This window comes from Macaca nemestrina, chromosome 11 (assembly GCF_043159975.1).
Source record: "Macaca nemestrina isolate mMacNem1 chromosome 11, mMacNem.hap1, whole genome shotgun sequence".
Classification (NCBI taxonomy): Eukaryota; Metazoa; Chordata; class Mammalia; order Primates; family Cercopithecidae; genus Macaca; species Macaca nemestrina.
The window spans coordinates 119,587,783-119,610,200 of record NC_092135.1 but is presented as its reverse complement, the minus strand read 5'-3'; the positions used below and the strand labels follow the sequence as shown (position 1 = coordinate 119,610,200).

Genomic DNA, 22,418 nt, shown 5'->3' with positions numbered 1-22,418 from the left:
TATTCTGCTCTACAGTTCTATCCCTGCCAGTAGAATGTGTGCTCTGTGGAAACACAGGCAGTGCCAGTCATCTCTTCCCTAAGTCAGGCACACGTAGGTGCTCGGCGATACATGCGGATGAAAGAACCTCCACACCGGCCGGGGCCTACTCATGCCTGTAATCCCAGCACTTTGGGAGGCCGAGGTGGGTGGATCACGAGGTCAGGAGATCGAGACCATCCTGGCTAACACGGTGAAACCTCATCTCTACTAAAAAATACAAAAAAATTAGCCGGATGTGGTGGCAGGCGCCTGTAGTCCCAGCTACTCGGGAGGCTGAGGCAGGAGAATGAATGAACCCGGGAGGCGGAGCTTGCAGTGAGCCGAGATCGCGCCACTGCACTCCAGCCTGGGCGACAGAGCCAGACTCCATCTCAAAAAAAAAAAAAGAAAGAACCTCCACACCATAGAGCAAAGACATTTGTTTCCCTTGAACCTTCCTTCCCTCTCTTTTCTGATCTGATTTTTAGTAAGTAACAAAAAGAGCACAGGAGTGCTTGGGAATCTCTGCTAAGACAGGTAAGAGAAATTTCAGTAAACAGTTTGGAGGGGTGGATTTATTTGGAGAAAAAAAAGTACCTTGCTGACAGTCCTAGGGCTGGAAAAGTGGTGGAGCTCAGGTCCTGAGCTCCATAAATGAATCTGCACCAGTCCTGGAAGGAAAGATAAGCACACTGGACTAATGTGCTAAATGGCATTTGAACTGAATTGTAAGTGACTTTGGAGTTTATCAAAGTCTCCTCCGTTATTTCAGAATCACTGAATCTAGGTCGTGCACGGTGGCTCACCCCTGTGATCCAAGCACTTTAGGCCGAGGCGGACCGATCACCTGAGGTCAGGAGTTCAAGACCAGCCTGGCCAATATGGTGAAACCCCGTCTCTACTAAAAATACAAAAATTCACCAGGCGTCACAGCAGACGCCTGTAATCCCAGCTACTTGGGAGGCAGAGGCAAGAGAATCACTTGAACCTGAGAGGCAGAGGTTGCAGTGAGCCGAGATCGTGCCTCTGCACTCCAGCCTGGGGGACAGAGCAAGACTATGTCTAAAAAAAAAAAAAAAAAAAAAATCATTGAATCTATCAGATCATGGGAACAGTATAGACTTGGGATTTTTGAGGATTAAAAAGAGATATTTTAAATTACTTAGTCTGGCACTCTTAGAGGAAACTGATGCCTCGAAGCCTTAAATTGTTAAATGTCAGGAATGGAATCCAGGTCCCCTTTTCACAGAGCCTGGCCTCTTCTCAGTCCTTGTATTTCAGCCATTCACTTCCTCCATTTCTGCATAGCAGGGAACGGATTCCTGGGTGTGCTTTTGACAGGAGAAGTGTAACCTTAACACAGCCTTGAGAAAAACAGCTTCATTCTGTTCATGAAGGTGATCATCCATCTACCAAAATGTTTAATGCTATGTTTTGTTTCGTTTCTTCTTTTCCTGGGGGAAGGATTTATGACTTCATCCTTTTTTTTTCCCCTTCAAATCTGAGCCACTTTAGAAATGATCCTGCCTCAAGACTAGGGGGGAGAAATTCCTGTTTTAATAAATAAAACATAGATCTTCCTATGGTCTGCTTTCCGGGCACAAAAGAGATCTATGTCTTTTATTATTATTATTATTTTTGAGACAGGGTTTTGCTCTGTTGCCCAGCACTGCCACTGCCAGTGCTCTAGTGCAATGGCACAATCACGGCTCACTGTGGCCTTGACCTCCCGGGCTCAAAGGATCTTCCCACCTCAGCCTCCCCAGTAGCTGGAACTACAGGTGCATGCCACTATGCCCAGCTAATTTTTAAAAATTTCTCTTAGAGACAAGAGTCTCACTATGTTGCCCAGGCTGGTCTCAAACTCCTGGACCTAAGCAATGTTCCTGTCTCAGCCTCCCAGAGTGTTGGGATTACAGGTGTGGTAAGCCACCCACCGTGCCTGGCGCGGCCGGGATCTACTTTTGATTGTTGATTAGGAGTACTTTTTAAAGTACTTTTCAACTGTTTTGTGATGTATGAAAAGGAAGACTAATTAGCAAGGAGATATCAAACAATGTTTCTTAAATTGAGGTAGCTCGGCCGGGCCCTGTGGCTCATGCCTGTAATCCCAGCACTTTGGGAGGCCGAGGTGGGCAGATCACCTGAGGTTGGGAGTTCGAGCCAGCCTGATAAACATGGAGAGAAACCCTGTCTCTACTAAAAATACAAAATTAGCCATGCATGGGGGCGCATGCCTATAATCCCAGCTTGAACCCGGGAGGCGGAGATTGCGATGAGCTGAGATTGCGCCATTGCACTCCAGCCTGGGCAGCAAGAGTGAAACTCCATCTCAAACAAACAAACAAAAACAAAAACAAAAACAAAATTGAGGTAGCATCATGTAAATAGAATCCTAGAAAAAGTTTTCAACTTCCCATGCCTTTCATAGTCATTTTTGAATGTTGGTCTAGAGATCTGTTTGGGATGAGTAAGATTTTTTTGTACATCTGAGATAAATTTAGGTTGTTAGTGACATGCTGTTCTTTTGTATTTGATAATAAGCCTGATCTGTTTCTCTTGCTTTCTTTAAATGGGTCGGTTCCGGCTTCCAGCTCATCCATATTTTACAAAGAACAGTTGTTCCACTTTTTCTTCTCTCATGACCAAACACTTTGGGAACATGTCAACATCATGATCTTGTTTTTATTATGATTAATATCAATTTTTCACCCATCACTTGTGTTTAATATTTGGGATGAGAAATGGACAAACAAATGAGCAGATTCTGACTTGGTATTTCTCCTGCATGACGTTTGTGATTTATAATTTATACATGGAAGGATTTACTGACCTACCTGATAGTCCCTCCCAACAAAGATAAACACACTTACACGTCATTAGGGTAAGTAAAATGCATTTGAAAAGGACAAATAATTCACCTGCAAGCGCTTTTGGCTTCATGCCTTTTCCCATGAATTTGAACTGTTGACGGAGAATGCTGAGGCTGCCAAAACGCTTCCCACAGAACCTCCCAAAACCCCCGAGGTTGGGACCAGCTCCACTTGCCATGCTGTGAGAAGGACTAGACACCAACCTTTTGTGTCCTACAAGAGTGGATCACACAAAAACAAGAAAATGGTCCCCTCGCTTTGGGATTCAGGTCTGGGGATGTGCGGCTCCCCTCTGTTCCCTTTCGCGGATGTGGTCCTATGAAAAGCTCACCTGTAAGCCCGGACAAACTGCCAAGTTGTCCTTGTCAAACCGGGTGCAGAGGACCATCCACTGTCACACTGTGTGTTTCTGCTACCGATTCAAACCAATTTCTTGGGACAATGATCCATCAAGCTGAAGAATTCGAAATGCATTTAGGTAGATTTTCAAACTCCCCCAGCTTACAGGAGTATAACTGAGTCACTGGGAAAGGGTGGGTTGTTGCCAGCACCCTTTTGTATAAGAGCAAGATCATCGTCTGTTATCTCAAGCGTTTGGGGCTCCCATCTTTGCTACCATCCCTGGGACTTCCTTATACTGCACCAAAAACAGACAGTGCAAATTCTCCATAAATTTCGCTTAGTCTAGACTAGGTCTCTTCAAGGAGTGCCTTGAGAATTTTTATTTTATGCTCCTCAGACATAAGCAATGTTGAAAGAGTCAAACACATATGATATTAAATGCTGGCAGAAAGTTGTATAAAATCATTAGTCCACTACATGCAATACCAAAAATAGATGTTCAACCTGAGCATATCTGTTAAATATAAATCACTTTTTAAATATCTTGTGTGCTCAAAAAGTTTCAGAAACATTTTCATACGTACACTCATTTTTGAAAGGTGACCCATCAGAGGAGCCAGGATTAAAAACCTCAGCAGAGAATCGTAATACATTGCTAATAACTGTAGCACTGCGGAATTCAGTCTTTTAAAGGTTCTGCTTTGTGTGTGTGTGTGATTCTCAAGCCCCATCAACATAACAAAAAAGAAGAGGCACACTGAGCACTTATGACTACAGTCATTTCAGCTGCATAAATCATGATTCCTGACAGCTCAGGCTGTAAAGTCGTTGGGATGACAATGACTAGCAACGCTGCCAGAGTTAATCAAATAATTATTCAACATGTGTTTCTCTTGGTCTGACCCTGGCTTCAGAACATATTTCATTCGTTCCCAGGCCTCTGTACAGCCTTTACTTTAAAATAAATAGAGGAACTGAGCAAGTATAAGATATGCATAAAGTTAATGACACAGTCACTTATGTCTCCTATTGGACTGTGCTCTCCTCAAAAGAGGATTCTTGTCTAAATTAGTTTGGGTGATACCCACAGCACCCACTGCAGTGTTTTGTTCCAGGCTAGCAGTCACTATTATTTTAGCTTCTTCTGGGTGAAGCCAGCTTCCTGGTTAAACTCTTTTTCTCCAGGTGATACTCAGGGGTCACCTTTTCTTTCGGGTGGTTTTTCTATTCCGTTACCTCTGCAATCAGAGAGCCTGGGTTAGGTGCATGGGTGAGGTCCCCAGGAAAGTCTCAAAGCACCTCTGCCAGAGATCCCTCCTTAAGATGTGAGAGGAAGCAGTGGTCTGCTTCCTTCCTGAAGGGAACAGCCTCATATTCCCAGTCTTTTAGCTCTTACTATGTGCTCAATAAATAGTTGCTCTCATTATTACCATTACTATCATTATGTAAAGGCTTAATAAATGTTTGCTAAAACATAAATGGCCCAATGAATGAATAAATGCACATACCTAATAATGGATGAAATTTCTACATAATGACTCTAATCTGCATAGACCCATGTATTAAATTCAGATGGGCTAGTGTGAGGAGAGGAAGAAGAAAAGAACAGCTGCTTCCTTTATTCAATGCCCTGACCTGTTATCTGTAATCAGGGGATGTATAATGAGCCACTCATCTTTATGTAACCCAAATATCAAAGGGTAAAGAAGACAATAGCAACTCATCAAAAAGCTTGGTCCTCTGTGAAATGTCCTGGGCAATCAAGTTAGGTGTTAGTGTCTCCTGATTTGCATTTCAGGGCTGTGATTGATGTGCTAGCTGTGGTGAGGATTGATAGTTTATATGGTAGCACTTATTTAAATCTTTCAAAAGTATTTCCAGATATTTTCAGTAATTTAGTTCAAATTAAAGGCAGGGCTTTTCTTACAAAATATGATTATATACTTTCTGCATTTAGTTTATCTAAAATATGTGATTTTCTTGATATTTTTTCTTACATGGTGGTCATTTTAACTTTTAGCATCCATTTGTTTCTGTACCTAATGTAAACTTCAGCATATTGGGTAAACAAGTTTACTTGGCTTTTATGACTTAAAAATATTATTATAGAGTCATTGAATTAAGTTCTGCTTAATCTACTTGAAGTCATATCTCTAGTAGAATTAATTTATTGAAAATCAAATTAATATTTCTTTAATCTCAAAATTTACTAAAGAAAGTCATAATCATTCTTATGTGAAATTCAGGTGTGAGGGAAAAAAAGGAAAATACCTTAAAAATTTGTAGAGCCTTAGGTATCTGTTTCATTGAGCTGTTATATAAGGCAATATTGAAATCCATAATTTTTTTTTTCGATAGCCAATTTTCAGTGCTCTAAGTAGATGAATTAGAACAAAGATTAGAGTAAGAATAAGGGATCTTTAAGGAAATAACATTTTTTAAAGAGGAATTATTGTGATTACAGGTTGCTGTACTGCCTTCTATTTTTAAGCTGTCATCTCTTATCGAATTGAAATAATGTATTTGTTTGTTTCTAACAATGCTCTATTGTGATTAATCAAAAATTCATATTAGCTTCTACCTGAGGGAAGTTCAAAGAAAAACTTCAGCCAAATTAAATTTAAAGGAGCTTAATTGAGCCATGAATGACTCATGAATTGGCAGCCCCCAGAATCACAGCAGATTCAGATAGACTCCAGCGCAGACATGTGTTGGAAGGATTTATAGACAAAAAACGGAAGTGACATACAGACATTGGAAGTGAGGTACAGAAACAGCTGGATTGGTTACAGGTTGGCGTTTGCCTTTTGTACAGTCAGCAGTGTATGAGAGGTTGAAGCACGGCTGCTGGGATTGGTCAAGACTCAGCGATTGTTATAGGTGCATACCCCTAAATTAGATTGTCAATTTTGTCTACCTATTAAGTTAGGTTATAGTTCTTCCACAAGGACTCAAATATAGAAGTACAGAGTCATTCTGAGGCCATTTTGAGTTCACTTTAACAGGGAAAACTGCAATGATAAAACTAAGTAAAAGTTTCCAAGGGTATTTTTGTCAAACCTGGTAGCAACGTCTACACTTTAAAACAGAATGCATTATGTTTTTTTTTTTTTTTTTTTTTTTTTCAAAAATACAGAAGCCTATCACTTGTCTTACCAGTTACTTCCATGGAAATTTGGTGGCCTCCTTGCTTTTGTATGGAGCCCTGAAGAGAGAGAACCCCAGGATTATCAACTAGAGATCAGAGCGAGCAATCTTGATTCCCATTACCTTTATACATATATGAAGCAGAGCTGCTTTTAAGTAGAGTTTATGACAGTGGAATTTACTCTTCAGAGAAGTAAATTAAACTAGAGAGTTTGGTTGAATGTGTTTAGTTTACTTACTTTGGAACTTTTACTGTTTAAGCTCACTCCCTCCAAACTCACCAAAGAGAAATAGCTCCTCAAATAATCAGATGATCTGTTCTAATGGCAAGATGGGAAGATAATAAGTTATCTCCCCCATTGCGTTCTTTTTGTTTGTGTTTAATATTTTTTATAGGGTTAATTTAGAGTTAGCAGGCTTTATGTAAAGTTTCTTCTGGAAGATTTACTGAATCTTTTGTGAAAACCATCTTCATCTGACATTTTAGAATTACTCATCTATTTATGGGATTATACTACATTCTGTTCTTGAAAGAGCAAATCAATTTTCAGAATAGATTTTTTCTGTCACTTTTTTTCATTGTTTTTCTGAAAACTACCTCCAAGGTAAGAGGGGAAAAATGGAAGGAGATGGAACATAGAAAATAGGATAGAATTGTGCCTTGCCAGAGGAGATGATCTGAATTATGAACTATTGGTTGAAAGAAGAAACCTCCAAAGCCAATACAATAATTTATTGTAACTTTAGAAGTGTGTTTAAATTGTCTAAATAAAAATAAATTTTTGGCTGGGCATGGTGGCTCAAGCCTGTAATCCCAGCACTTTGGGAGGCCAAGACGGGTGGATCACAAGGTCAGGAGATCGACACCATCCTGGCTAACACGGTGAAACCCTGTCTTTACTAAAAAATACAAAAAAACTAGCCGGGCAAGGTGGCGGATGCCTGTAGTCCCAGCTACTCCGGAGGCTGAGGCAGGAGAATGGCGTGAACCTGGGAGGCGGAGTTTCCAGTGAGCTGAGACTGCGCCACTGCACTCCAGCCTGGGTGACAGTGAGACTCCGTCTCAAAAAAAAAAAAAAAATTTTTTTTACATACTGCCAATCTTGTCTATAGTTACTAAACTGCAGATGCTGTGAGTTAGACTTCAATCTTGGGTTTTCTACCGCATGTTAATAACAGAAGAAATAAAAACAATAATGGAGAAGTTATCCCATAGTGTTTTAGAAATTATATCCAGTCTTATTTAAAAACAAAACAAAAATCTTGAAGTTTTCTGAAAATCTATTGGTCATTCCCATCTTCCTCTCTTGCAGCCAGGCACCGTGCTATAGGAATAATGAGTTACTCTTAGTGCGTAGCTTATACGCAGCACACACTGTCTTCTTTCCTCCTGTGTATTATCTCATTTCATCGCCATTTCAGCCCTACAGATGAAAACATTGAAGTTAAGAGAAGTTAAATAGTTTGTTCAAGTTCACACATCTAATAAGGGGCAAAGCTAAAAACCAAGTTCAGGCCTTTCCCATTATGTCTCCCACTGCCCTTGCTATCAGTTATTCTGCAGGGCAAAAAGAGACCACCAGACAGTGAGTATGTATGTCAGACAGAAAAATAACCATTGATTTGTCTGTAGTTTGTTTTGTGCTTTTGTCATTCTTTACTTACATTCTTGCTGTTGTTGGCTGTGAAACGTCTCTGTCCTAAATATTTTAACCTTTCTAAATGGATGTCTGGTATATTCCTTTATAAACTTGATGAAGGTAACCAAAATTAAACATTTCAATTTTATTTCAACCTTTACATCTCTACTCTCTCCCCTACAGCCATTGTAAAATAATGTTCTGAAGCGACTGAAGACCAGGATTAAGTCAGAGCCAAAGAACTCAGTACATCTTTTCTGAATTCTCAGAGGTTTACTAGAGAAAGTAAAACTTTTATGAATGAGATAAACTTGAATTTCTGGTGATGCAATCGTGTTTTGGAATTTAGTCTCCTCAGAGTGCACAAAAAATCTCGAAATAACTAAGTCTGAGTATTTAGTAATTGTTGTTGTTATTGTTGTCTGTTGTTTGAGGTGGAGTTTTGCTCTTGTTGCCCAGGCTGGAGTGCAATGGCGCGATCTCGGCTCACTGCAACCTCCACCTCCTGGGTTCAAGCGGTTCTCCTACCTCAGCCTCATGAATAGCTGGGATTACAGCCATGCGCCACCACACCCGGCTAATTTTGAAATTTTAGTAAAGACAGGGTTTCTCCATGTTGGTCAGGCTGGTCTCGAACTCCTGACCTCAGGTGATCCGTCCACCTAGGCCTCCCAAAGTGCTGGGATTACAGGTATGAGGCACTGGGCCCGGACTTAATTAGTAATTTTTAACAACAATCAGGTTGTACTATTTTGATTTTACTATCCAGAAAACAGAAGAGTATCAAATAAACACTTGAAATCAAATAAGTAAGAATTAAATGTATCATTTAATACTTGTGAAACACAATGTCAAAAAACAGCAATGATCAGTTCACAATGTTGATGTCAGAGGATAACTACTTACTTGAGACAGTATTAGTTTGGTAAGTTTCCTTTGAATTTCGTGGTATAATCTTTAGCATAGCAGAGTTCTGTGTGTGAGCTTCATCTCTTTTCCTTTCTCTTTGGTGGCAATCCATTTCTATAAGGATATTTCACTCCAGGCTCTGTCCCATAATTTGGGGGGCATTACAGGGCGCATTCATATTGATTTGAGAAATAATTTAAATTTTATATTTCAAACATGAGAAATAATTTAAATTTAATATTTCAAACGTGTCAGATTTCTTTTCTTTCTTTTTTTTTTTTTTTTTTTTTGTTGTTGTTGTTTTGAGACAGAGTCTCACTCTGTTGCCCAGGCTGGAGTGCAGTGGCATGATCTTGGCTCCCTGCAATCTCAGTCTCGTGGGTTCAAGTGATTCTCCTGCCTCAGCCTCCGGAGTAGCTGGAATTACAGGCGTGGGCCACGCCACCTGGCTAATGTTTGTATTTTTCAGTAGAGACAGGGTTCACCATGTTGGACAGGCTGATCTCAAACTTCTGACCTCAGGTGATCAGCCTGCCTTGACCTCCCAAAGTGCTGGGATTACAGGCATGAGCCACCACACCTGGCCTCAAACATTCAGATTTCTGTCATGCCCTCTCCCCACTCCACAATGAATTCCAAAACCAATTGTTCTTCTCCTGATAATGATTTGTCCCTTTAGCATTTGGGTATTAGAGAAAGGATGAGGTGGTCTGAACCTATTTGAGATGAACTGCATTGTTAAGTTTTTACTTAGACTCGGGTCTATTTACAGTTAAGCAGTGGTTCTCAAAATGTGTCTCTGGACCAACAATGTTGTCATCAGGTCCAGGGACACATTTTGCCTGGGAGCATATAAAAAATGCAAATTCTCAGTACTCACCAGACAATCATAAACTAGGAGTGAAGACCAGCAATTGGTCTTTTAACAAATCCTTTGTTCAAGTCATTCTGATACATGCTAGTCTCTGAGAAGGAAGATTAGAAACTACTGATCTTCTGAGATGAGAAGCTTCTGAGATGAGAAGTTTGGCATTCTTGCTGAATTTGGATTCAGGTCATCTCCAGTTTAAAAACTTTTCCTTAGTTAACTAGTGTCCCAAACTAGAGCTTAGGCCACACCTGAGAGACGTGTTACATCTTTCAAAGCTCTTGAATGCTTTTTGTTGCCTCTGTCTTTATCTCAGACTTGGGGTTGAGAGTAAACCCATCTTCACAGGCAAAAGATTAAGGCATTGTTTGTCTATATCAGTCATCAACACAAAGCATTTCAATTGCTATCGTAGTTGTTTCGTGAACTTAGTGGCTCAGAAATAAAAAAAAAAAATCAGTATCATTCTTTCATTTCATAGATGAAAACAGTTTAAGCTCAGGATCCTCAGGAAAGAAAAACCCTAAAACAATGTAAATATAAAATTAATCATAATTTGTAATTGCAGAAATTTGAACTGACTAAAATAAATTGTCCCCAGAATGGTATAGGAATAGCTCCCAAATCAGGCCATACCATTTAATCAAAAAAAGAAAATGATTTGAAAAGTGGTTTTACTTATAATGGTACTGAGTAAAATCAGCTTTTCCAGTAAGATAGTTGATGAAAAGTTTACTCATTTGCAGCGATGGCAAGAACATGCACTTTGTTATAATTTGTGATTCAAAACTTAGGGAGGCACTGCAGAGTAACAGAGGAACCATGGCGTAGAGGCTCAATCCTGGCATGCTCCAGAAAGGACCCGTGGACAAGTTATTCATCTCAAAAATGAACATGTCCTGCAAGACCACTGGTTGGCAAACTATGACGCCTGGGCAAAATCTGGCCTGCCAGCAGTGTTTGTGTGATCTGAGAGCTAAGGATGTTTTTTAATAGATGACATTTGGAATTGATTTGGTAATAATGAACATTTTCTTTGAAACCAAATTAAGTGAAATGTTCTCTCTCCAACAAAGAATTCCATTCTCCTCACTAATAATCTGTATTGCAAAAAAGTACTTACTGGTTTACTATTATATTTTGAATTCTATCACTAAAAAAAAAAATTGTAAAAATTTGTTTTCTATCTTGTTATGTAAATACCTTCATCATATCCTTGGTCTTCCTCTTGACCTCTGGCTCTTTACAGAAATGTTTGCCCATCCCTGGATGAGATGATTTTTAAGGTCCCTTCAACAATCTAATTTTTAACTATTCTCGACAGATAGCAGTCAAATCACTTGTAGAATGCAGGCGATTTGGACAATATGGATTTGCCAGCATTTGGCTGTTCGTGAATGGAAGAGAGATGGGTCCACTAACAGTCCCAACTGTCCATCTTCACCCTGCATGTTTGAAAAGAAAGAGAAGAGATCTATAGCATATTAGTTTAAGCCATATTGGCTGTGTTAGAAAATCCACCCTGCCTTGGGCAAATCCTCAACCTTTGTGCCTTAATATTCCATCTGTACTATGGAGAATTAATTGGTTAATGTTCACACCTTCCCCAAAGATGGCTGGGGCTTGTACATATTCACAAAAACTTCAAAAGTTGTAATGCTTTTCAACAGATATTTTTTCTTTCCCATCATTTTTTCTTACATTATTAACTTAAGAAATAGTTTAACAAATGAAAAATTTATCGAAGAACTAATTTAATAACGGTCATTAAGTGACTTTGATATTTCTAACATAGATTCCTAAGCATACTGTATATACTATGTATCCAGTACACAAAAGGCAGAGTTCCCCATGGAACCATTTTGGGCATGTGTGCCCCTAATATCATGCCCACAAGATAGGGTTGGAGAGACCTATAAGCCTCTCTTTGCCAAATATTGTATGGGGACCAGCTCGCATAATGGTTCAGATTCTCCTTAGAGAATCAACGTTGGAATTTCCAGACCTTCAAGCGACTCTAAATTAAGGTGCAAATTTGTTACCTGGGAAGGTAATTTTTAACTCCCCATTAATGTCCATTTGTTAGTACTTTAGCCCAAATTAGGTTTTTAAAATTAGCTAGCTGGCTGAGAGCAGTACTTGAGGAAGTGAATCAGATTCTTCTAAGTAGGTTCAGGGTAAGTTTTGAAAATAAGTCCTTGGGTGATTGTGATACATACATCCTCCTTCACTTTCAGCACCCTGCATTGGCAAGAATGCATCTGTGTGCACATGGGAGCACACATGCAAGACTTAATACTCTAGCTTCTAGAGCAGCATTGTCTGATAGTGATATAATGCAAGCCACATAGATAATTTTAAGCCACATTGAAAAATAAATTTTAGGCCGGGCGTAATGGCTCACTCCTGTAATCCCAGCACTTTGGGAGGCTGAGGCAGACAGATCACGAGGTCAGGAGTTCGAAACCAGCCTGCCCAACATGGTGAAACTCTCTCTTCTAAAAATTTAAAAATTAGCCGAGCATGGTGGCAGACGCCTGTAATCCCAGCTACTCGAGAAGGCTGAGGCAGGGGAATCGCTTGAACCTGGGAGGCGGAGGTTGCAGTGAGCTGAGACTGCACCATTGCACTCCAACCTGGGCAACGAGAGCAAAACTCTGTCTCAAAAAAAATTAAAAAAAAAATAAATAAATTTTAAAGGTGAAATTAAATTTAATAATTTAAGTATACATTTAAAACATTATTGCTTTCAACATGTAATCCAAATAAAAATTATTAGTGATGGTTTACTTTTGGGATACTAAGTGTTTGGTATCTGATGTGTATTTTAAAATACTCACAGCCAGTATTAATTGACCAGCCACATCTTAAGTGCTCAGTAACCACATGGGGTGGGCAGTTATTTTAACGGACAGTGCAGCTCTGAAGGGCCTTGAACTGGAAAGTGGGTCACAGAGAGCAAAGTGTGGCTGATAAAGGCAGCAAGGGGATGGGCTGGGGGTGCAAATAGAAGTTGGGACCAGCCCAGATCTTCACCCCTTCATTATATCCAAGTCATATCTTTGCTGAAGGTCAGACCTAACTCTAGGTAACTTAACCTTGTTTACATAAAAACTTTTGGAAAAACATAAGCACTGGAGTTAGATGCTTGGCTTTACCACTTAGCTGTATGACCTTGAACGAGTTACTGTAAACCCTGTTTCTTCATCTGCAAAATGGGAGCAGTGATAATGCCTCAAGCTCACAGAATTATTGTGACAATCAAATGACCAGTGAGCATAAAAACAACGAACACTCAATGACTACTTGATATTTATTTTCACAATTGCTATTACTAACTTCTCTTAGGCACTAAATTAGTTTTAAAATGAACTATAAAGACAATCAGATACTATCAATTATTCTAAATTTCTAAAAAGCAGAAAAATGACATAGGCATATATATATAGAAATTTTTTCAAATAGTAGGTATCATCAGCTCATCAAATTGGGCATTATACTGTCATGTACACACATCAATGCACCAAAAACCCAGAAGATACTACATGACCAAGACTATCTTAAAATTCAACGTTGTTATGGTAGTAGGTGAGCCAATTTGAAAGAAGTGTTGGTTCTTCTTTTTCCTCCTCCTCCTCCTCCTCCTTTTTTTGTTTAAAGCCCACAGGAAGAAATAAAGCAAAGCTAAAGGAATTGAATGCAAAGTTTGCATCATACATGTGAACTAATCTTTTCTCCATGGCATATCTAGAAGATCAAGTAAGACACCCATTCATATAGTTCATTAACTAGTGAAACTTCAGTGGAAATAGGGCAGGAGGAAGTAGTTGCTTGCTCACAAAGTCGTTAGTATTCAAAAATACAGTCTAGCAGTTCTCACGTAAAATAGAAGGATGAAATATACGAACAGTCAATGCTTGTTATGCCAAGTACATCTTTCACAGGGGTTTTGTTTAGAACGAAAGAGATAGTGAAAGTTTTAAGATGCTAGTATGTAGTGAATAAATGCAGAATGTACTTACACATTTATGTACCAAATGCTGGAAGGCTGTGCACCACATAGAGCAAAGAAATGTACTAAACCATCAATTTACTAGGTCATTTTAAATGTAGGCAGCAAAATGGCCGTGTGCGTGAAAAGCCACTACTACATTTTAAGAGAGCCTTTGTAAGAATCCTGAAATATTAATAACATGGTCTTAATGTAGTTGGAGACAAAAGAATGTGTTAAGGGTAGCAAGGGCTGCCGAGAACAGCACAATGACAATTTTGTATTTTCTGCCTGTGCTTATAAAAGCAAAAGGAAGAGAGCGTGTGTTTAAAGAACAGCAGCCTTCAATTTTCCAAATTGGTATAAAACTGTATTTCCCAAATGAATTCACATATATTTATTCCTGGTGACATATTAATACCAGCTTTGAGGAAAAATAGGAAAAAATAGAAACTCGCATATGCACTTTTTTCTTATTCACATAATATATACAACAAGTTTTTGCACTGTAAGAAATTTAATGAAATTGAAGGAAACATTTTCCATTGTGATTTTTGCAAAAGATGAGTTTAATTTTTTAACTGGAAGTAGTCTTATCAGAATAGCTTTTCAAATATGCTATTTGGACTTTGTGATGATCAGTCACTGGTCAGATTTTTGTCCTTATCGATCTTCCACTCCCGCTGTGAGTTTTTCCATTTTGATACTTGTTGAAATTGAGGGGTGCATGAGAATCAGTCAGTAATATGCAGTTTTCTGCCAACATTCAGATGTGAAAAAAAAAAAAAATGAAAGCATTTTGTGCCTTTTTTGCAGTCCTGAGTTGCCACGAGTTGCTTTTGTCGACTGCGACTGACTGAGTGACAGGTGGGACCCAGCGGGTTTGTGTTCCTGTTCAGAGGCTCATTGTGTTTGATGTGGGCAAGCCGGGCTTGACCCCCAGTCCTTCTTCCTGCCAAAGTCAGGGTTTCTGATTTTAATCAAAACCCTAGGGCCATCTTAAGCATGACCAAAAAAGCACCTTGCAAGTTGAACCTTATCTAATTATGCAATGTGTATAAACTTGAGACACATAAATCTCAGTCACTGGAGCAACTTGTTTTTCTAAGATGCTCCGGTCCAGTGAAAGACGAAAGCAAATAAGGGAGAGATTGATCTCCCAGCGCTTGCTTTTATTGTCGGTGCTCCACACGTCATAAAGTTTTGGCTTGTTAAAGGAAATTCCATAAACAACTTCAGTTAGTAAGAGTGAAGTAACCGTGTGCCTTCCTGAGCCCCTGCTAAATTCCCTTTCCGCTTGCCATTACAAGAGTATGATTAAGAAAATGCCAACAGGATATGTGAGTGGGTGGAACAGACTTCAGTTGGAAGCCGTACAGATGCTTGACGGGTGAGTAGTGACAGCGAGATGATGGCCCTATCTCCAGAGAGAATCAAGCAGTTGCATGGATCTCTTTCTAGCACTCGTTTCAATAAGTTCTGCTGCGTTGCTAGCATGGCTGTTCTGTTTTGGCTGCCAGGCTGATGGAAAACGTCTGATAGGTCCTTCTCCCCACTGCTGTTTCTGACAGTATAGACACGTCCTAAGGACGTGATGAATGAAAAGCAATGAGAGTGAATTATGCTGGAAAGATTGTGGGTTACTGGCACATTTTCTTTGAACGTCTGGTGTTATGAAATAACTTTATTCTTAATAGCCTTGTCTCTGTGGGTTTAGTGCTGATGGTGTTAGTCAATTTTTATGTGGGATTGAGACAGATTTGAGAGGTGATCATGAAAGCCTTAGGGGAAGAAAAAAGAATGGGGAGCAAGTAGTCATTATTTTTTATTATGAGTTTCCCCAGAATTAGTGAGTTTTTCCACACTAGTAAAAGTAGTCCTTAGTGTCAGTATGATGACAGTGTCAGTGTGATGTTTATGAAGATGAAGTCATGGAAAGCATGTCAGGTGTACAAAAAACTATATGGCCCGTGTTCTTTACACCAGGCTCTTGGGGGGTGTGTGCATGGAGGGGGAAGGGTGCTGGAAAAATGGAAAGAGGGAAAAATAGGAGGGTTTTATGAACTCGAAAATAGACACAAAATATTCACTGATCAAAAAACACATCTTAGCGTACTATATTCCAAAATCTACAGTTGATAGTCTTTATTATTTCACCCTGAAACTGTGACCCGTGCCTTACAAACTCGTCTTTTTTACTTGGTTGCTTTTGTTGATCTTTCGATTTGGTTCTTTCTGTAGCTGTAATTAGGAAATAATCAGAAACTGTTTTTTTTGTTAGCTCTTGGATACACTTCCCACTGGTTGGCTAAAGGCTACACTCTGAAATTCCATAACATGTGACTAAGCATACAGGCTTTGAGGGCAGAACACTTGGGGTCAAAGCTGGGTGCTGACACTTACCAGATGTATGGTCTTGTGCCCGCAATTAACTGCTCAAAGCTGAAATTCCTCACTTCTAAGGTAGAGATAATGCCTGTAGAAAAGGGGTGCTCTAAGAATTAAGCAGCATAATGTGTATAAAGGGTATCTGGCACATAGAAAGGCGTTCAGTAAACTTTGCTGTGCTTTTACTTGATTCTGCCAGGTTTAAGAAAATTTCTTCCCTTGGACTTCTTGTCACCTGACCAGGAATGTTAATGGCCCTTAAAGAACGACTATACTCAATGAATGTTTTTGGTTGCATTACCTGCATTTCAAGCCACATGATCGCTAATGATCAGCAAGAATGTCTCCCTTCTTCTGAATCAAGGAGGTGGCTTTGCATTTTTGCACTGCTGTATTTGCAGGGGTTTATATTTGTTTGTTTTTTTCTTCTTCCCTGCAGCTTGCAAAATTGGATATTACAAGGCTCTCTCCACGGATGCCACCTGTGCCAAGTGCCCACCCCACAGCTACTCTGTCTGGGAAGGAGCCACCTCGTGCACCTGTGACCGAGGCTTTTTCAGAGCTGACAATGATGCTGCCTCCATGCCCTGCACCCGTAAGTTGTATGCTCGTCTCTCCTTCCTGTGATGCCAACAGCTTTCATTCACACCTAGCAAGGCACTGCCAGATCTTCTCCCGGGATAATCATGCCGGGGCCACTTGAGATCAAACATGCATCCTTTCTAAATCATAGCCCGGGAAATGCTTGTAAAAAGAAAGGGTTTTTCCCACTGTTTCTGGTTGCCTTCAGTGTGCACGGCTGCCTACAGACTACTTGGTGGAGAAGAGATTGACTGTTTAGAGGTTGTCTGACAGTGTGGTTAGAGCTGAGATTGGAATTTATAAGTGGCTTTGCCATTGCACTGAGGACTCGGGGACGGTTGACAGCTGGCAGAAGAAACAGGTAGACAGCAGGGTTTGGGAATGTGGTTTCAGTCTGTAAAGGACAGCTCAGTGTACACTGAGATCATTGCTTATGTTGTCATTACACTTCTTCCTTCTCTACTCATAGTTTTGTATTCATAGCACTTAGGCCCAAATCCTAATAAATGCTTGTTTAATGATAGCATTTAATAAATGCTGGGTTAATGAATGAATGAGGCTGGGAAGCTTGGTATGAAGAGCAGGAGTGAGGAAATCTTTTCTCACACTTTATATGGACAGTGTTCCTAGGTATTACCATTCCTTTCATGTACCCTTGGGGCTTCACAGACCCTACAATGACTGTGACCTTGATCAGAACAGGGAGCACTGGGCCCATGAATTTCCATTAGGTGAATCTGTGCTTGGAGGGAGAGCCTCTGGCTCAGCTCAGAGACCTTCCACAGACTTTGAGTTTGTTTCCCAGCCTGTTGTGTAGCTGGGTGACTGTTGAGTCTCTTCAGTCTGTTTTCTCACCTGGAGAATGGAGTTAATAACAGTACCTCCTAATGGTTGTTGGTGTTAAACAGCCTTATGTTGTTCATGTGCTATGTAAATCGCATAGGATGATGCCACTTTCATACATTTTAGCTTTGGCCGGGAGCAGTGGCTCACGCATGTAATCCCAGCACTTTGGGAGGCTGAGGTGGATGGATCACCTGAGGTCAGGAGTTCGAGACTAGCCTGATCAACATGGTGAAACCCCGTCTCTACTAAAAATACAAAAATTAATTGGCATGGTGGCTGGCGCCTATAATCCCAGCTGCTTGGGAGACCGAGGCTGGAGAATCACTTGAACCCAGGAGGCAGAGGCAGAGGTTGCAGTTAGGTGAGATCGCACCATTACACTCCAGCCTGGGTGACAAGAGCAAAACTGTGTCTCAAAACACACACACACACACACACACACACACACACATATTAGCTTCAGTTACCATTATCAGTATTATTCTTTTGTTTCCTAACTACTACAAACTGTATTTTGGCCAATCTGGAGCTAACAACCCTGCAAATAAAAGTTTTTTGGGTATTCGAGCACTTTGGGCCACTGGGAAATCAAGTCCTATCTTTAAAGTGACTGGAGTGAGACTCCAGGTCTCTCTGACTTTATATTCAAATTGCTATAACCTCCAGAGTTTCTTTCATAATGAGAGATAATAATGATGATGACAATTTTATAATTATGCCCAGGTAATGTAATAGGTACTTGAAAAAATCTTAATACTTGGTTCATAGTATAAGAAATCTGTAAGGTAGATGTAATCTTCATCTTATAGAAAAGGTAACTGCAAGCTCAGAGATGTTAAGGAACATGCCCAAGATCACACACTGCCTTGGATAGAGTCGTACAACCTGAAGACTCACACAGTTTCTATTTGCTGGGAGATTCTCTTGCTGGCTGTCCCAAGTCAAGCAGAAACATTCAGAGTTAAGGAGAATCCTAGGGTCAGCCTCAGATGTAACTGTTAAAAAGTTTAGATGCAGTGGCTCACGCCTATAATTCCAGCACTTTGGGAGGCCAAGACGGGCGGGTTATTTGAGGTCAGGAGTTCAAGATAAGCCTGGGCAACATAGCGAAACCCCATCTCTACTAAAAATACAAAAATTAGCCAGGCGTGGTGGTGTGAGCCTGTAATCCCAGCTGCTCAGGAGGCTGAAGAACAAGAATCGCTTGAACCTGAAGGCAGAGGTTGCAGTGAGCTGACATTGCAACACTGCGCTCCACCCTGGGTGATAGAGGAGACTCTGTTGTCTCGGGGGAAAAGAAGAAAAGAAAAAAAGACAAAAGAAAAAAAAATAGCCAGGACTGGTGCCTTTCACCTGTGGTTCCGGCTACTTGGGAGGCTGAGGCAGGAGGATCGCTTGAGCCCAGGAGGTCAAGGCTACAGTGAGCTGCATTCACATCACTGCACTGCAGCCTGGGTGACAAAAAAAGACCCTCTTAAAAAAAAAAAAAAAACAAAACCGAAAAACTGTAAATGGGCAAGGATTGTTTTTGCTTTCTCCCTTTCCTGTTCCTCCATAGACTAAGTACTTTCTCTGGGTGGCCACTTTTGTTTGAACTCTTAAGTCCCAACCTTTTTCTTTTCCAATGTAAATATTTTCATGCTATGTTCCATTTGTGTGATTAGTTTAATAATAAACTCCCCATCTTTATCCACACCTGCTACCAACAATTTTCTTGTGGGAATCTGGGGCACAATAGTAAACTCAAGGGGAAGTGTTTGGGACTGACATTTTGATGATTGCCCTCAGTTTGCATCATGTACTTCCCCACTTACTTTCCATGCAGATAAAGCCTTCTCTAGGCTGAGATTTGATTGTAATTTGAGTGTCATGAAATTTATCTCTGATGGCAGGAGGGCCTGGCTCTTTCTCCCAGGTATTTTTCAGTCTCATGATGCCGACCTGTTTAGCATTTAGGGGGAATGTGTGCCCATCACTTTATTACCAAGTATTGCTACTTGGGAGTTTAGGAAACCTCCAAAGATGGCCACGTCTGTGCTGCTAGAACATTTGATGTATGTGTAATAAGGGTGTGGTAGTTGAGCCCTTGGAATTGTGTTTTTCTGTAGGAAAAGCGGTTAGCTTTATCTTAAGGATGCAAAGGGGAAAAGGAAAAAATTTGATTTTAGCATATGGATGGACTAAAAAATCTAAAAATTAAAGTAACATTTGCATGTTTCAGAAGTCATTTTCCACAAGGTGAAGGGAAGGAAGGCTGGTGGCTTTTTGTGTCATTGTTAAAAGGTCCATGAAAATACCTGCTCTTGGAACTCCTTCTGCTACACTTCACTACTTCAAGGTCTTGTGCATTACTTTACTTACTTATTTATTCATTGTTTTTGAGATGGAATCTCACTCTGTCACCCAGGCTGGAGTGCAGTGGTGTGATCTCGGCTCACTGCAACCTCCACCTCCCAGGTTCAAGTGATGCTCCTGCCTCAGCCTCCTGAGTAGCTGGGACTACAGGCACCCACCACAACACCCATTTGTTTTGTTTGTTTGCTTTTTAGCGGAGATGGAGTTTCACTCTATTGACCAGATTGGTCTTGAACTCCTCACCTCATGTGATCCATGGACCTTAGCCTCTCGAAGTGCTGTGATTACAGGCATGAGCCACTGCACCGCCTTGTGCATTACGTTAATGGTGATCACATCCCACTTACTTTATATGCAACACTTCAGTTAAGAGGAAACAAAGTCCTGATGGCGACGCCATCAACTTGCTGATCAGATCGCCTTGGCTCTAACAACTGACCAACACTGTGATATTGAGAGAAGGTTTACCCTCCCCAGGCCCCAATTTCCTCATCTGTAAGTTGGAATTCTCACCATCTACCTCTGGGACTGTTTTAAGAATGAAATAGGAAAATATTTGCAAAGGTCTGGCACCTGGTAGGGATCTAATAAATGTTGTTCTCTTTCTCTTTTATTTCCAGCTGGTCATTTCCTTCCCCAAACTACCTCCACAGCAGGTTGACAGCGTATCTCACTGCCTCTCTATCGGTGATTTTCACCCTTGAGTGCATAATTAAATTACTTGATGGCTGCCCTGTACCCCAGGATTTCTAGGGGGGTGGGTAGGACTCAGACATCAGTATTTTCAAAAATCGGCCTGTTAATTTATTGTACAGTTAAGGTTCAGACCTCTCCAACGGAACTAATTTTTTTTTTTTTTTTTTTTTTGATTTTGAGACCGAGTTTTGCTCTTTTCACCCTGGCTGGAGTGCAATGGCACAATCTTGGCTCACTGCAACCTCTGCCTCCCGGGTTCAAGTGATTCTCCTGCCTCAGCCTCCCAAGTAGCTGGGATTACAGGCACACGCCACCACATCCAGCTAATTTGTTGTATTTTTAGTAGAGACAGGGTTTCACCATGTTGGCCAGGCTGGTCTTGAACTCCGGACCTCAGGTGATCCGCCCGCCTCGGCCTCCCAAAGTGCTGGATTACAGGCATGAGCCACCACACCCGGCCAACAGAACTAAACTTATAAATATTTTTTTAAACTTAAACATTAACTGCATAAGCTTCTGACGACTTCCTCTGAGATAGGGATAATCATGGAAGTAACTATACTTTGCTGATAATAGATACAGTCGTAAGTCAGGTAGCAGAACTGGATTCTAATTCTTAGCCTATGGCTCTTCCTCTCGACATCTCCCTTCTCAGTGAATACAGTGGACCTGTATTGTCTAGTACAGTAGACACTTGACACATGCGGCTATTTAACCTTAAAGTCATTAAATTAAGATTCAGGTTCTTGTTTAAACTTGGCACATTTTGAGAACTCAGTAGCCATTTGTGGCTAGTGGAGACTGTGCTGGACAGAAGACCCAGAGAATGTTCCTATCACCACAGAAAATTCTACTGGACAATACTGTAGGAGACATTCCCATAGAGAAGACAGTGGGATTTTCTCAAAGACCCTCTTGTTCACATGATCCACAGAGTAACTCTCCCCACTCGCACCCTGCCCCCAGCTTTATCGGATTCTCTTGACAAGATGTGGCGATGGGAAGGAGCCTAACATCAGGGAGCCTTTCAAACTGATTCCAGCCTCTAATCAGTTCTTACCAGTTGGTTAAGCCAGGTGACAAACCCAATTCCCTTGTGCTGACAGCCATGATAATCAGGCACCTTCTTTGTTCATTATGCTGTCTTTAACCCCAGCATTCTTATGCAGCCCTGCATTTAGTGATCGCTCACTGTGACGGCACACTAATGAAGAAATAAAACACACTATCTGAGGCTCATTCTTCTAGCCAAAGAGAGACTGTGCTCCACTGGCTTGTAAAATCAGGTTTTTGTTCACTTGGAGAACGATTAGACCAGGTGAATACAAGTAGCATTGGCTAATTTAGAAGGAAACTGCCTAGGAAGTTTGCACCATTGACACTGCTGGAGAGCTTAAGAGAATTTAATCGTAAACAAACTTTACCTTTGGGAATACTTTTGATGGAGTCTCTGGTTAGGTTAACATAAATGGCTGCCTGTGAGATGTACTGAGATGTTTCTATGGAAGCACCATCTGAACATTTTCTAGAAAATAGCCCGTAACTATTTAGAACAGGGAGTTTAAAACAGAGCTTTTTAAACATCCACATGCATAAAAATCACATGGAAATCACCTGGGGATTAGGAGTAGCGAGGTTAAGCCTGAGATTCTGTTTCTGACAAGTTCCCAGGTGAGGCTGAAGCTACTGATCTGTAAAACCATCTTTAGGCAGCAAGGATTTACATTTCCTGCCCCACGGCTGTTAGGAGACAGGAGATT

The 22,418-nt window shown here is 40.6% G+C and overlaps 1 protein-coding gene across 3 annotated transcripts in view; it reads left to right on the top strand.

Annotated features, from left to right (window-relative positions):
• The window catches only part of LOC105481290 (EPH receptor A4), a 154,486-nt gene that overhangs the window by 57,405 nt on the left and 74,663 nt on the right, over positions 1-22,418 (top strand). For all 3 annotated transcript variants that reach the window (XM_011740799.2, XM_011740798.3, XM_024792698.2), the window contains exon 5: positions 16,619-16,774. In XM_011740799.2, the coding sequence (XP_011739101.2) occupies positions 16,619-16,774 (156 nt within the window). The remainder of the gene's footprint in view (positions 1-16,618; positions 16,775-22,418) is intronic.